Source organism: Staurois parvus, unplaced genomic scaffold (assembly GCF_062004578.1).
Source record: "Staurois parvus isolate SC_StPar_1 unplaced genomic scaffold, SC_StPar_1.0 ptg000082l, whole genome shotgun sequence".
NCBI lineage: Eukaryota > Metazoa > Chordata > Amphibia > Anura > Ranidae > Staurois > Staurois parvus.
Window position 1 is genome coordinate 1388895 of NW_028317878.1, and position 15108 is coordinate 1404002.

The window sequence follows — 15108 nt, forward strand, 5'->3', positions numbered from 1 at the left end:
GAACACTATGGGGCTTGTGTAGCAGCGTGGTGGATGGAAGGCAACACATACCAAAGGGGTTGAGACAGAGTATAACTTGTGGCAGGAAGGTGCTTGGGAAGAATGGTAGTTGTGAGGCACAAAGAGGGCAAAAACCAGAAACAACCAAAGGATGTACTGGAGTGTGAATAAAACATAATAGTCATAATGACTATAATAGCATGGATATGCTTCTATGCCTAGCGTGGTTAGTTTGATATGGGGAAGCAGTGGGTTGGCAGGATCACCAGGTATTTCACGCAAAGGAAGAAATGAAACGAAAACAGGATACATTTTTACTACAAGTCCATTTTACAGTATACACATCAGGAATATGAAATGTTGGTGTAACATGCACTTTAACCCATTGATATCTTGTTATACCTTGGATTGAATTGATGCAGTTGTTGTCAAGAGGTTAAAGTGTTACTAAACCCACAACAGTAAAATTTAGTCTGTATATGCAGTAAAGCATGCTTGATATACTCACTGTGGAACTTAAGGGGTTAATCCTCTGCATTGTGTAATAAGGCTGTTTGATCCTGACTTCTCTGATCTTCCCCTTCCAGTGTCTCTCTCATCTCCTGATTGTGTGGAGACACTGCACATGCTCAGTTTGGTGTGTGTTGCTAGAGAGGTTTTTTTTTTGTTTTTTTTTTCTTGATCAGCACTGTCCAGACAGAGCTCAGGGGTTCTGCATCCTCCTAGAGCAGAAGAAAACTCCTCCTACAAGCTTTAACCAGTGCTCTGCTGAACACTGCTAGAAGTCACAAGACTGCTCTAACTAGCAGTTTATATTTACTAAAAATATTGAATTTCCATGTAATGTGAACTGTGGGAGACCAGATAGTGAATGCAGGATCCTGGGTTTAGTAACACTTTAAATCTAAAAAGAATGCTTTTCAGCCCTGTAAGAAAAAAAAAACTATTCTGAATTGTAAATAGCTTCCAGACAATGTTTTAAAACACTTTTTTTTTTTTGGTTTAATGTTAGGATGTTATGCCTTAAATGGTATGCCAAACGTTCTGCTTTTCTGTTGCCCTGTCTTGTTTGATCTATGTATTTTAAATGCTGAACTATTGATTTTCTCATAAAAGTGCCCTACACGCAGATCTATTGGTTCTAGAGCCAGAACACCAGAACTGTACTATACCTTGCATATAGACAGTACAGTATACAGTAGCATTCATCCCTTGTTAAAACTTTGCTGAGATGAAAACTGAAATTCTGTACTCTTATATCCCAAATTCTAAGATCTGTAAAGAACAATTGCATACTGATGCAAGAAGGGTCATTTAAAGTCAACCTGTCATTCAGATTAACAGTTGTACCAATGTACAAAAAGAGTATTTGGTTTCTATTTGCTATACTGATTCAATCCTGCTTTCTGTCCTCAGGTCCTCCTGTACAGTGGTCAGCTTGATGTTATAGTGGCTGCTCCTCTTACTGAAAGATTTCTGCAAACTGTGCCTTGGTCGAGGCTAGAGGAGTACAAGAAAGCTGAGAGGTCAGTCTGGAAGATCAGGAAGACGGATACCGAAGTGGCTGGTTATGTTCGAGTAGCTGGAGATTTTGCTCAGGTGAGAGAAGGGGAGACTTTATTTTATAGCACAATATGAATGAGTAGTTTTTATGAGGAGGTGAGCAAAACCTTGGACAGAGGGGTGGTGGTGGACGTGGTATACTTGGATTTTGCAAACGCGTTTGACATAGTACCCCACACATGGCTAATGTGTAAGGTAAAGTCTACTGGCTTTGTATGTAAATGGATAGAAAACTGGCTAAAAGATCGTATTCAGAGAGTAGTGGTTAATGATTCATACTCTGAGTGGTCTGGGGTCATCAGTGGTGTACCCCAAGGTTCAGTGTTGGGACCCTTACTTTTTAATATATTCATAAACAATATAGGGTCTGGGATTATAAATCCCATTTCAGTCTTTGCAGATGACACCAAGCTGTGCAGTGGAATAACGTCCTTACAGGATGTCTCCAATTTACAAGCCGACCTCAATGCACTGTTTAATTGGGCAACTGTGTGGAAAATGAGGTTTAATGTTGATAAATGTAAGGTTATGTACTTGGGGGGCTAAGGATATGCATGCATCATACATACTAGAGGGGTACAAATGGGGTAGTCAATGGTGGAGAAGGATCTAGGAGTTCTGGTAGATCAGAAGCTTAATAATGGAATGCAATGCCAAGCTGCGGTTTCTAAAGCGAGCAAAATCCTCTCTTGTATTAAAAAGAGGTATAGACTCCAGAGAGAGAGATATCATATTACCCCGCTACAAATCATTAGTAAGACCTCATCTGGAATATGCAGGTCAGTTTTGGGCACCAATTCACAAAAAGAACATTGGGAAACTGGAGAAAGTATAGAAAAGGGCAACCAAACTGATACGAGGCATGGAGGAGCGCAGCTATGAGGAAAGATTAGAGGAACTGAATTTATTCTCTCTTGAGAAGAGGAGATTAAGGGGGGATATGATCAACATGTATAAATACATCAGTGGTTCATATAGTGAACTCTGTGTAGAGCTATTCACCCTGAGGTCATTACAGAGGACAAGGGGGCACTCTCTGTCTGGAGGAAGAGAAATTTACCCTCCAAACACGGAAAGGTTTCTTCACAGTAAGAGATGTGGAATAGACTCCCTCAAGAGTTGGTTCTGGCCAGCTCAGTGGATTGCTTTAAAAAAGGCCTGGATTTGTTCCTGGATACACAGAATATAACTGGATACTAACATTTATAGGTAAAGTTGATCCAGGGAATATCCGATTGCCTCTCGGGGGATCAGGAAGGATTTTTTTCCCCTGCAGGAGCAAATTGGATCATGCTTTGCTGGATTATTTGCCTTCCTCTGGATCAATTGTGGGTATAGGATTATAACTTTTTTTTTTTCTTTATGGTTAAACTGGATGGACTTTTGTCTTTTTTTCAGCCAGACTAACTATGTAACTATATGAATAAGAGTTTGTCACCCCCCCCTCTTTCACGGGCTTCCTTTGTGCAGTAAGTTCCTGTTCCACACTGCTGATTCATCATTCCATTTCTACTCAATTTTTGTATGTGTGTGTGCGTTTGTGGCTTTGGTAGAGACATTTAGACCTCTAAACCCATATGACCCGAAATGCAAGTATCACTTGGAACAACACACAGCTGCCTCATATTTCAGCCTGTCATGGATTATGAAAGGCTGCTAGAATTGGACCATATACTTTACCTGTGTCTCCCTGGTGCCCGACAACTGTTAGATGAATTAGAGTATGAAAAGTGTTTTTTTTTAATTTACATACGTTTTTGGTGTTTTTAAAGTCTTCTGTGCAGTGGCTGGTAGCAGGAGTCAGGTGGAGCAGCCACTACAACAGCGGTATGCATAATGTCTGAAAACTTGTTAGTCTAAGCTAATGGAAAAGGCTCAGAAGTCCTGGAGGGCAGCTTGGGAGGAGGTGATGAGGAAACTAGTGAGCAAGGATGTTTTGGGAGCAACCAAGAGGATAGTTTGGTTGATATTTTGAGATGAGGTTGGTGATGTAGCTTGGGAGAGAGTGGTAGGTAGGCTTTGTATGTTTGTATTTTTTTCTTTTTTTTTTTTTTTTATGTGCAAGCAGAAGCCAGTAGAGGGATTGCAGAGAGGAATTGGGGGACATTGATTGCTTGGTAAGGTGGATGAGTTTGGCAGCAGCATTCATGATAGACTGGAGGTAGAGTAGCCTGTGAAGAGGTAGTCCAATGAGAAGGAAGATGCAATAGTTAAGGCAAGAGTGCATTTGGTTCTTGTGTTTCTGATGCTCCCAAACTATTACATGCTTTTTACTGTCCAACTCACACTGCAGAGACACTGCTCTAAATATCGCAGAAATTACTGTGAAGAAATTCCTGAGAACTCATTCACACCAGCAACATTTATATGAACTTTATTGGTAAAGTTGATCCGGGGAACATCCAGTTTCCTCTCGGATCAGGAAGGAATTTTTTTCTCCTTCAGGAGCAAATTGGATCAGGCTTTGCTGGGTTTTTTGCCTTCCTATGGATCAATTGTGGGTATAGGATTATAACTTTTTTTTTTTTTGGGGGGGTTGAACTGGATGGACTTTAGTCTTTGGGGGGTTGAACTGGATGGACTTTAGTCTATTTTCAGCCAGACTAACCATGTAACTATATGAAACATTGGGCAGCATTCAATAACTCGGTCCCAATGCAAGAACAAGGCAAATTGCCTTATGTTCTATGGCTTCAATACATTACCATGTTCAGTGTTGGTGTGCGCTGAAAATGGTTACACACTGCAGTTTATAACCATATCATTTGAGGTTTAGAAAACAAATAGTTCAGGGACAGTTGGGAGCTATGCTTGTGGGAGGAAGTGTACTTGATGCAATACCCTTTTAATGAAAATTCAGAATAACATAATGGGGAAGAGAGAAGAACAATAAAAAGCAACACTGTTATCCATTTAAGCACCAACAACAGACAGGACCGTAACAATCAACACCAAAACTCTGCTCTATGGCTGTGCTGAATTGGAATTGCTAGTTGCCTGCAGCCACCTATCCAGAATCAAACTTTCAGAATCCAGCCTTTACACAACACAAAGAAGTTTGTAACTACAGGCAACACCGCTCATTGCAATACACAAAACTGTATAGTAAACATACTTTAAGTATATAAGCTGCATAAACCTGTTTAAAGATATCCGAAATTAGAAGATTGATTGTAAAAGTTATTCTTAGTGACTAAAAGAGTTTACTTTGCAAACTTCTGCAAGCCCTTCTTTCTGGGTGTAGTAACTTTTTTTTTTTTCCACTGGCAATAGGTTAATTCTTCCTTCTGTGTTTTAAATCAAAAGTATGTTTAAACAGCAGCATCTGGTTCATATGAAGTGATGCGGAAAAGAGGATCTGATAAAGGGACCATGTATACAGCCATCTGCATTGTGCTTTGTAAGAACCCTAGAAGCCATGGTGTCTACCTATCGGCACAGTCACACATGTGCCTCAGGATATTGCAGCGTGCACACTGCAGAGTCACACTTGGCAGGAGTCAGAGGAAAGCCACAGGAGTGCTGTCAGTAAACTGGCAGAGGTTATAATCTAAAAGCCTTGAGCTATTGCGTTCTCCTGCCACACAATTAGGTCTGACAAAGCTGCACATAAAATCACTCCAGGATTCCAAGAGCATTTGTTGCTTGAAATGTGAGACTAAGGATACCAGCTTATACCCTCCTGGGTTTTCCAAGCATGTGAACACTGAGTTCATTTTAAAAAGTCTAAAATGCAACTTCTAAACTGCACAAAACAGAAAGCACTTAGTTTCCATCTGGTGCACAGTTTAACACCGGGATGTTGCTGCTGGCTCTGTGTGGTGACATTGAGAGTTTTTGTGATTGTGATGAGAAGAACAAACACAAACAGAAGATTGCTTCCACATGCTTTCCATAATAGTCTTTTTTTTTTGGCAAAGAAACTTTATTTAGACTGTATAACATTTTTTGCATAGTACTGCCTTGTCTGCTAGTATTCTTCCTTTACATTCTAAAGGTCAAATAACTGAGCACGTCTACATCAGTTAACATATATTTATTTATTACAGGTACTTATATAGCGCCTTCAATTTGTGCAGCGCTTTACATATATATTGTACATTCACATCAGTCCCTAACCCTCAAGGGGTGTACAATCTAAGGTCCCTAACTCACATTCGTATATACATATACTAGGGCCAATTTAGACAGGAGCCAATTCACCTATCAGCATGTCTTTGGGGTGTGGGAGGAAACCAGAGTACCCGGAGGAAACCCACGCAGGCACAGGGAGAACATGCAAACTCCAGGCAGGTAGTGCCGTAGTTGGGATTCGAACCCACGACCCTAGTACTGCCATGTGGAAGTGCTAACCATTTAGCCACTGTGCTGCCCATATATGTAAAACAACCCATTTAGTTTAAAATAGAAATGAAAGGCAAAACATTTGTGTATACATATAAAAAAAAGGGAAAAAAGGTATTTATATATTTAGTAATTTCATAACCTCTGTTCTCAGCTGCATAGGGAGTTCAGGGAGGAGAAACAGCCGCCCGCTGATCTTCCCTGTAAATGGCTGTGCGTAGGGGGAGTGTCAGCCTGATCCTTGGATTGACTCCCAGCACAGCCAGAAAATTGACCACACTGTGCTCTCCTGCCTAGTGTGGTTTGTTTTTAATAGGAAAGCAGAGGGACTGGCAAGAAAACCAGCAATTTCACACAAACGAAGCAATACAAAGGGAACAGGTTACTTTTTCATACAACTACATGGTATAGTAGACACATATTGGGAATCTGAAATGTTGGGTTTCCATATTCTTTAATATAACAGAATCTAATACATAGGTGAACGCTGGCGATATTTGGGGAGCAGCTAGCACACAAGGTGATGGTAACAATCCCTTACAATAGTATATGTAAAAAAGTGCAGCGCTAAAAAAAAAATATATGTATATTGCGGAAAGGTAAAGTGCAGCACATAAAAGTGCAAAAAACATTAGTAAATGTAAAATCTAACAAACAATATGGTAAAATGCAACATAAATGTAATGTGGGTGGAGCCGCCATGCTGATGGTCGGAGCGGTGGCCAACTTGGTACACTTTTTATGCTATTTGATTTCTGTCTCCACGTGGATACTTTTTAATGTTCCAATAAATACTACACTATATTCAACTTTATTGGCTCCTGTGGTGAGCTATTCCTTCTAGGACAAGGGCTGGCTTCCCATCCGAGTGCCCAGGATGAATTTGGTCCAGTTTAACCCTTTGACCACCTTCCATTCTCAGATGTTTAATGCTTGATTGTCTGTTAACAGTTTTCATCTGGTGAGTGTACATCCGAGAGGTGGTGGATTCTTTTGTGTGATCATCAGCACATTTGCACTCTGCACCTTAATTATACTGAGCCTTATGGTTTCACGGACAATTACTTCCATTTATGGACATTTGACTATATAAATAGCACGTTTAACCACGGACATTGATGTAGAGTTTTATCCTATTTATATATCTCAGATTTTATATGTTTATTGTAACATCATTTACTACTGCACTTTATGTCACGGATCACCACGGACATTATTGTATTTAGATTCTGCCCATGATATACTTTGGCATTTGCTTTTTGAGCTGTTTAGCTGATATTTTCATGCTTTTACTTATGCACTTTACTGTTTCAGTTCATTACATTTATAGTGTACTTTACCATATTGATTGATTTTTTAGATTTCGCATTTACTAATGTTTTTTTGCACTTTTATGTGTTACACTTTACCATTGCGATAATAATATAATATAATTTTTTTTTTTTTTAGCGCTACACTTTCTTACATATAATATTCTTTAATATATTTGTTGAAAATCCAAGTGGGCTATAGGACCTTCCCTATTGAGGATTTTCAATGGAGAGTCTGTGTGATATTAGAGTGATTTTAAAGTATTGTTGTTTTTATGCTGTAACAAAAAAAGTGTCCAAACACAATTGTAGGAACTACCTGCACATCCTGATCGTCCAGAATGGATAGAGGAAACATGGTTATTTAATGCAGTGCTGTATGTGGAGTGTTCTCTAAAAGCCTTCATGAATTATTGCTCCGAGAAAAGGTGCTTGATAAAACAGTCTTTATTGGCACATGAAAATTGGTGATCAATCCCATTACCATGGGTAAGTCCCCCACATTATGATTGGCAGGGCAGCTTAGGCATAGAAAATCACTGAAAGATGGCATTTCATCATTTACAATGAGTCGCTTTTTTTCTACAATTTTTGATTAATTATTTTAAGCATACATTGAAGACAGTATGGTGCAAGACAATGACCATAGATTTCAAATCCTCTTTATGGGAACAGCTGTGCCCCTCGGAAACAGAAGCAACTATTTTGTGACCATGATTTATAGATTGGGAGTATCGCTACCTAAAGGCATCAGTGTGTAAAGTTCAAGTTGTCATTAAGCAGATGAAGAATGAGAGGTTGTCTCCTGGACTGGTCATTCTGTCATGGCGAGTGGTAGAAAAGTAAGAAAAAGAAAAACATGAGCCTTCGGTTCCTGGATCAGCCTCCCTAACACACACTAAATTTGTCTGCATGTTTCCTTTGAGGTATTTGAAGGCACCAAATAGCAGAGCTACTTAGCAATTTTCATAATTACAGAACCCCCCCCCCCCCCCCCCCCACCAATGGATTCCCAATGTCCTCTTCCCCAGACATCTTGAAATCATGATCACCAGTACTGTTTCACACCAGTGTCCTCAAAATATCCATCCTCCATAGCTTGGCTTTACTTTATATATGAATGGCTAGGAACAGAATACCTGAATGAAAGTCATAAGCATTGTATATGTATTTATAGAAAAATAGCCACTCACAAATACACAAGCTAGCTACAATTATCTTTTTGGTGTTGCTATTGAATTTCGGGACCCTTGTAGCTCTCTGTGATTCCTTCCATTGGCCCTTACATCCCTACACAAATTAAGGCAGAGAGTAGTAGGGGACCAGAATTAGATGCTGACAGAAATGTCGGTTTCTGAAAATTCTGTAGCAGTTGGTGGTGCTGGCAGTGGGAGAGGCGAGTGTCTATTATTCTTTGCAGGGATCAGTTTACTTTAGTTTTTTGTTTATCAGTGTCTCTCTTAAAAATTATTCTCATTCACTTCCATACCCCCATCATTTAGTTCCCATATGCTGAAGGGAAATTAACACTCCCCAACAAAATCATGAACATAGATTTTTTTTGTTTTCTTTGTTTTTTTTGTATCATTTTTAAATTACAATGTATTTACATGGTCATTTTACAGGCAAATAGCGCTTAGCTGAGGCTTTATATGCCATCCATACCATTAAGCTTTCTTGCTTCCTTTCAGCTACTTGACTAACTGAATCACATTTACTCCTTGCTCTGTCTTGTATCAAACATTCCTTTCTTGGATGGAAAAATACTTTGTAAGAAGATGTCTTTGTTTCACCTTTCTGGTATAAATGATAGAGTAATCAGAAGAAACAAATGTTTGCGGTTAGACTAGCTCATAGCGAAGTGGAAAATTTCTTAATTTGTTCCAATCTGATGCTGGGCAGCCGTAGCATTCATTCATGTTTCTGCTTTTAGCGCAGTGTATATACGAGCCTGAGATTGTATTTCCATAGTGCAGCCGGCGTAATATAAACTGCAAGAGATGCAGAGGGAAGCTGCAAAATCCAAAACAGATTAGGCCACTGCAGTCCTAATGACTGCTAAGGGAAATTTATTTGTCTCTCCTTTCTTTTAGGAAATCCTGGTTATAAACAACAGGCATGCATCTCAAGCTGACAGTTTGTTTGCTACTTGGGCAATGTAGGTTTATCCTCCCTTAAGCTGCAAGTGAATGTTGGATTACCCATGTATTTCTCCTTTCAATGAAAGCAGTTGGACATGCTGCATAGCTGCCAACATATTAAATCCATAACCCCTCAAAACTGGATCTTTTTGCTGCTAATGTGCTAAACTTTTCTTACCAGTCATTGATGCACATATGCCCATGCAAAATTTAGCAGCCTCAGTATGTATGCAATGGTCAACTTCACAATGAGGCTGTTATTTTCCCACCTAAGTTGTTAAGGCTTATATTTGATACCTTTGTTATAAAGTTCTAGTGTTTTTTCTCACAAGCAAACAAATAGACAAATCATGTTTTTTATTAGCAGTTTGATTATTTCATACTTGCATACGTACATTTTTTTTTATACATAATCTTGAATACATTTTTTTTTTTTTTACACGCTGTAATGCAGTGACCATTGTAGCCTGCTGGTTGTACATAGAGAAGGGGGTAGGTTTTTTTGTAAACAAACCTCAGATGATCATGATTGGTGATCACGTGCTCAAAAACCCTCCTGAATTGTTCAAAATGTTGTTAAAAGACCTGCAGCTGTCTGTGTCCACAGGTGTGCTGACGGTTCTTAGGTGAAATAAATATTGAGAGTTGTATGAAAATTTGAAAAAAAACAAACTACATCTTATCCTAGGTGGATGCTGCATCTGTCCCCTGCCACCTCTAAGACCGAAAGCTGAGCAATCAGAGACCGCTAATCGCTTGGTTCTTGGTCTTTTTTGAGCAGAGAGCCGGTGACTGTCAAGTCATCGGCTTTCTGCTCTGCCCCACAAGCCCTCCTTAGAGTACCATGTTGCGGATTGGGCGGGAGCGGTTGTCTCAGGCAATCAGTGACTGCTGAGAGGCTGAGCCAGCTGCCAGTCAGGATGCTAGGTGGATCCCGACTTTAAAGCTGGAATCTCTCCAGGGCCTGGGCCGGCTCAGTGAGGTCAGCAAACAGTGGGCTTTAGCCCATTGTCAGCTGAATCTGGGTCACAGGAGTGCAGAACCCAGATCTTCAGAGCAATGGCTGCAAAGGGGGTTTGGAATTGAACTTGTGATATTGGTTTAAAAGATCACCCCCCCCCCCCCCATCCCTGCCCCCAAAAAATCAAATATTACCGTATAAGCAAATATGTCTGTTTAAATACATATTAAAAGAGCCAACTAAATGGTCACGAAGAAAAAAAAAATAAGACTTTAAAGGATAGTTGGAATATTCCATTAACAAACCCCATGTGTACAGATTGAAAATGCATATATTGTTATATCATAATGAACAACACATGGAAAGCTCTCGGTATATTGGCCTCATAGTGGGTGTTGTTCTGAAACTCTGTTCCTCTTTTCAGTTCAGATTTACAATATACTTTGTTTGGTCAGGACAAATCTGTTCATTTGAATTACGTCCAAACTCCTAATCCTTCTTCTGAAGAGATGGCGACCTTCTTGTATGAATAACTAATTTTCAACAAAATGCAAAGCATGTCAACTTTCCCAACTATGTTAAAATCAAATCATTGCTACAATTTTGTTTGGCTACAGAGTACAGTAGAATATAATAAATCTTAAAAGGGTCCTTCCAGTCCAGCCCAAAATTGATTAAGTTGGTAGAACCTAGAAGGCTGCTTGTACTGCTGGTTTATTAAATCTCTGGAATGGAGAGCTTGAGATCTTTCCTTTATAACACTTGTCTTTGTTCCCACCTTTTTGTGGAAGCTATATCTTTCTTACAGCTACAAAATACAGCTGACAGGAACAGTGTGACACCCCCCCCCCCCCTCAACATTGCTACCGTATCACTGTAAGCTCTGATGGCTCCTGATATGTACATAAAGAAGCTGCACCTTCGACTTCCCACTGCATCAATATGGTATTGATCAACAAAACTAGTTCTAATGTTCACTGGCTAAATCCTGCTATCTCAACCTCCACAACATTTCCATAATCCGCCCCTCCCTGACTAATGACACCACAAAACAACTTTACCGCACCTTGGTTTTATCGTGCCTTGATTACTGCAACTCCCTCCTCAATGGCCTACCATTCTACCCAAACACCATGTGATGATTCCAAGTATCACTTTTACTTGGAGATGTTTTTAATCCCTCCTGTAGACCCCTTTAAATAAAAAGAATGGCAAGGCTTTAGATGTTCATGCAATTATTGGCCATGAATAGATTAGCTTTGCCTTTTCACACATTTTTTAGTAAATTGATTAGATTAAACCAGGCAAAATGTAGGACTAAAGCAGGCCATGCATACATAGATTTTTTTGATTTTTTTTTTTTTGTCCTGCCCAAATTATCAAACTGCTTCCTTTTATCCTTGCTGACCGAATCTCCCAATGCGTGTGTTGTATTTTGACAGCCATCTCTGACAGGACCAATTCTGGAGTAAAATTTTCTGTGTCTGACCAGCTTAAATCTTCCAGAATGAAGGCTGTTTCCTCCGGCTTCTTGGCATACTCCCATGGCACTTGTTCAGAAAGTCTCCTGCTGTAACTTTTATTTATATAATATTTTTTACAACATATATTATACACTACTCAAAAACATTAAAGGAACACTTTGAAAACACATCAGATCTCAATAGGGAAAAATATCATGCTGGATATCTGGGTAATGTGTTAGGAACGTAAGGATGCTCTATTGTTTTGATTTTTGGGGTGTCTTTGAATTCAGTCCTCTGTAGGTTGATCATTTTAATTTCCATCAAAGTGAAAAAAATTATACAGCAGGCTAGTCCATTTTGCTGAAATTTAATTGCAGAAACTCAAAATGGTACTCAGTAGTTTGGCCCCCACGTGCTTGTATGCATGCCTGACAACGTCAGGGCATGCTCCTAATGAGAAGACGGATGGTGTCCTGGGGTATTTCCTTACACACATAGATACAGGAAACCTTCTGGCAGTGGCACATATTGATGTGCCATTCTGGCGGAGTTCGACTGCCTGTGCAACCTCTGTAGGGTCCAGGTATTGCCTCATGCTACCAGTAGTGACACTGACCCTAGCCAAATGCAAAACTAGTGAACACCCATCAGAAAAATGAGTAGGGGAAAAAATGTCAGTGTCCTCCACCTGTATAACCATTCGGGTTTGGGGGTCATCTTTGTTGCCCATCTAGTGCACCTGTTATTCAGTTTCAGCTACTTTGGTGTTAATGAAATTAACAACAACCCCCTCTGCTACTTAACTGACCAGATAAATATCCCAGGAGTTTAACTGGCTTGATGCTATACTCTGATTTAAAAAGTGTTTTTAATTTATTTGAGTAGTGTAGTATTCCTTCCATCCTTTTAGGTAAGTTTGATATCTCTTCTTTCAGCACGTGTATTCTGGTGGGTAGGATGACATTGTCAAAACTTGGCAGGCAGTGGGCACAAGCGGTAGGCACAAAAGGGTTATGTTCATGGTAACCGATCACATTAAAATTGGTTCCTACAAAAAAAAAAAAATTGATCAGTGTTTTGTTTTTTGTTTTTTCACCCCAGGACACTGTGCATCACATAGTGTGTTTATGGTGTGCTGCATTTAACAAAGAAAAAAAAAGGCATGCGTGGTATGTGTGTCTGTTTGTTTTGTTTTTTGTTCTGTTGTCATGCATTTGCAGACCACTCTAAATGAATTGACCAGTTTAGGTTTCGGTATCATCTTGATGTTAAGGCCTGGGATTACACAACTCCCAAAGCATATGCATAGGAATAATTTCTTCATGCACCACAAGACTAGATTGTAGGTTTATATGATTCTTCACTGCCTGCTAGCAAGTTTTCCTGATTGAGAGATATTTGGGTCACTCGAAGGAAAAAGACCAGATCTATTATGTGATGGCTAGTAAATAAACCACACAAGTAAAGTCCTTTTAAAGTCCAAAGGTGGCTAAGGGATAATCCAACAATGCTTGACTCCGTGGCAGCGGATTCACAAAGGGCTAGAAGAGACTGTTTGAACCATAAAAGGAGAGAAACAGCGCCATCTAAGTGCAGCAATAAAAAAAATGAATTTGTTTTTATTGCTGCACTTAGATGGCACTGCTTCTCTCCTTTTTAAAGTTCCCTGATTAGAGTCTCTTCTGTAGTAAGTATACCTGCTATCAGTTTTATATAAAAACATTTAGTTTTGCTTTAATGCAAAACATGTTGGTATGCGTGCAATAGAATGAGTAGGTTTAGAGGGGGGCCTTAACCTTCTCCAGAACTTAGCCATCTGTTTCTACCAAAGTGTGAACTGTGTAACTATGACAAACAATTAACTTGGCCACAAACTGTTAGAATTATTACGAATAATGATGTAGGATTACTGTAATACCCAATACCAACAATCTTAAACCTGTTGATGTGTTTGTGGACTCGCATGCTTTCCTGTTATATCCTATAAGGATAGGAATAAGGAAGGAATAAGTATGTGATCAGGTGCCCTCTGGAAACTGCTGTTGAAAATAAAAATGGGGCAGAAGAAGGGACTCAGAGGTTAGAACTTACCTGTGGGAGAAGTGCGATCAGTCTTCCCCTCCCTAGCAACCATAACTTCAACCCATGAATAGGGTTCAGAATGACCTGAAGTTACATTTCTCAGAGATGAAGTCCATTATGACAGTAATTGTCGATGGATAGTTTCCAAAAATTCTCCATTCCACTAAACTCTATCCTTAACTGATGAGGTCTCTGGTTGGACCAGGCGCCTGTACATACAGATATAAATGTAAAATGTAGTGACCTACAGCGGCTTGAGAGTTTCACCATTTTAGAGCAGCCTTTCTCAACATTTTTACCACAAGGAAACCCTTGAAATAATTTTCAGTTCTCGGGGAACCCCTGCAAAAGCCAATTCATTGGTGGTCAGGGGGAAAATGCCTCTTACATTAGTGGTCAGAATGAAGACCCCCCCTTACAGACAGCTAAATTGGGTTCAAGCAGCTGGCTCTGCCAAGTGATTCTTAAACTCTACAAAATCATCTGATGGAAGGTCAATCAGCCAAAGCTTAAGGAACTCCTAACTACATCTCTGGAGGACCCCTGGTTGAGAATGGCTGGTTTAGAGTATTTGTAACGATGGATTTTAATTAGCTGCTATCATTTATTTCCCTTTGCACATCGATCTATGGATTATTAATAAAGAATAGGGAACATTATTTTTTACAGCCTTTGAATCATCCGTTGGTGTTGGCTCATAAATACAGTCTCCCAAATTGTTTTAGAAACTTAACGTGCAAATTTGAATGACAATATGGTCAGTGTACAAGCAACAGCTGCTCTCTACACAAATACATAAATGTCACCACCATCAAATGTTTTGTTGGTAGTAAATTCTGTTTGTGCGTCTGTTCATAGTTTGTCATGCTGTCATTTTTTATTTTCAAGGTTTTTCTTAGAAATCATCCCCAGGGGAGCTTCCTTGATATTGTTACCATATGTCTATTTAGCATACCTTACGCTAAGGCTCATATTTTACGTCCTATCACTGCGTTGGATTCTTGCATAATGCTCTGCAAATTATTTTAAACACAAGCTTTATTACTCTTCCCCACAACCCTGGCTGGTGGTTGAGGTTGGGGGTCTGCAGGCAGGGGGGGCTTATTGGAATCTGAAAGCCCCCTTTAATAAGGGGGCCCCCAGATCCCATACCCAAAAAGTGTACAAAGTAAATAAAACACTTTTTGACAAGTCCTTTATGTAAAAGAAAAAACAAAAAGTTCCCTGGCGTAGATCCATCA

General features: G+C 39.6%; 1 protein-coding gene across 1 annotated transcript in view; it reads left to right on the plus strand.

Annotated features, from left to right (window-relative positions):
- Positions 1–15108, plus strand: part of CPVL (carboxypeptidase vitellogenic like) — a 144820-nt gene that overhangs the window by 94128 nt on the left and 35584 nt on the right. Inside the window, exon 12 of the mRNA XM_089669881.1 lies at positions 1417–1599. Within this exon, the coding sequence (XP_089526007.1) occupies positions 1417–1599 (183 nt within the window). The remainder of the gene's footprint in view (positions 1–1416; positions 1600–15108) is intronic.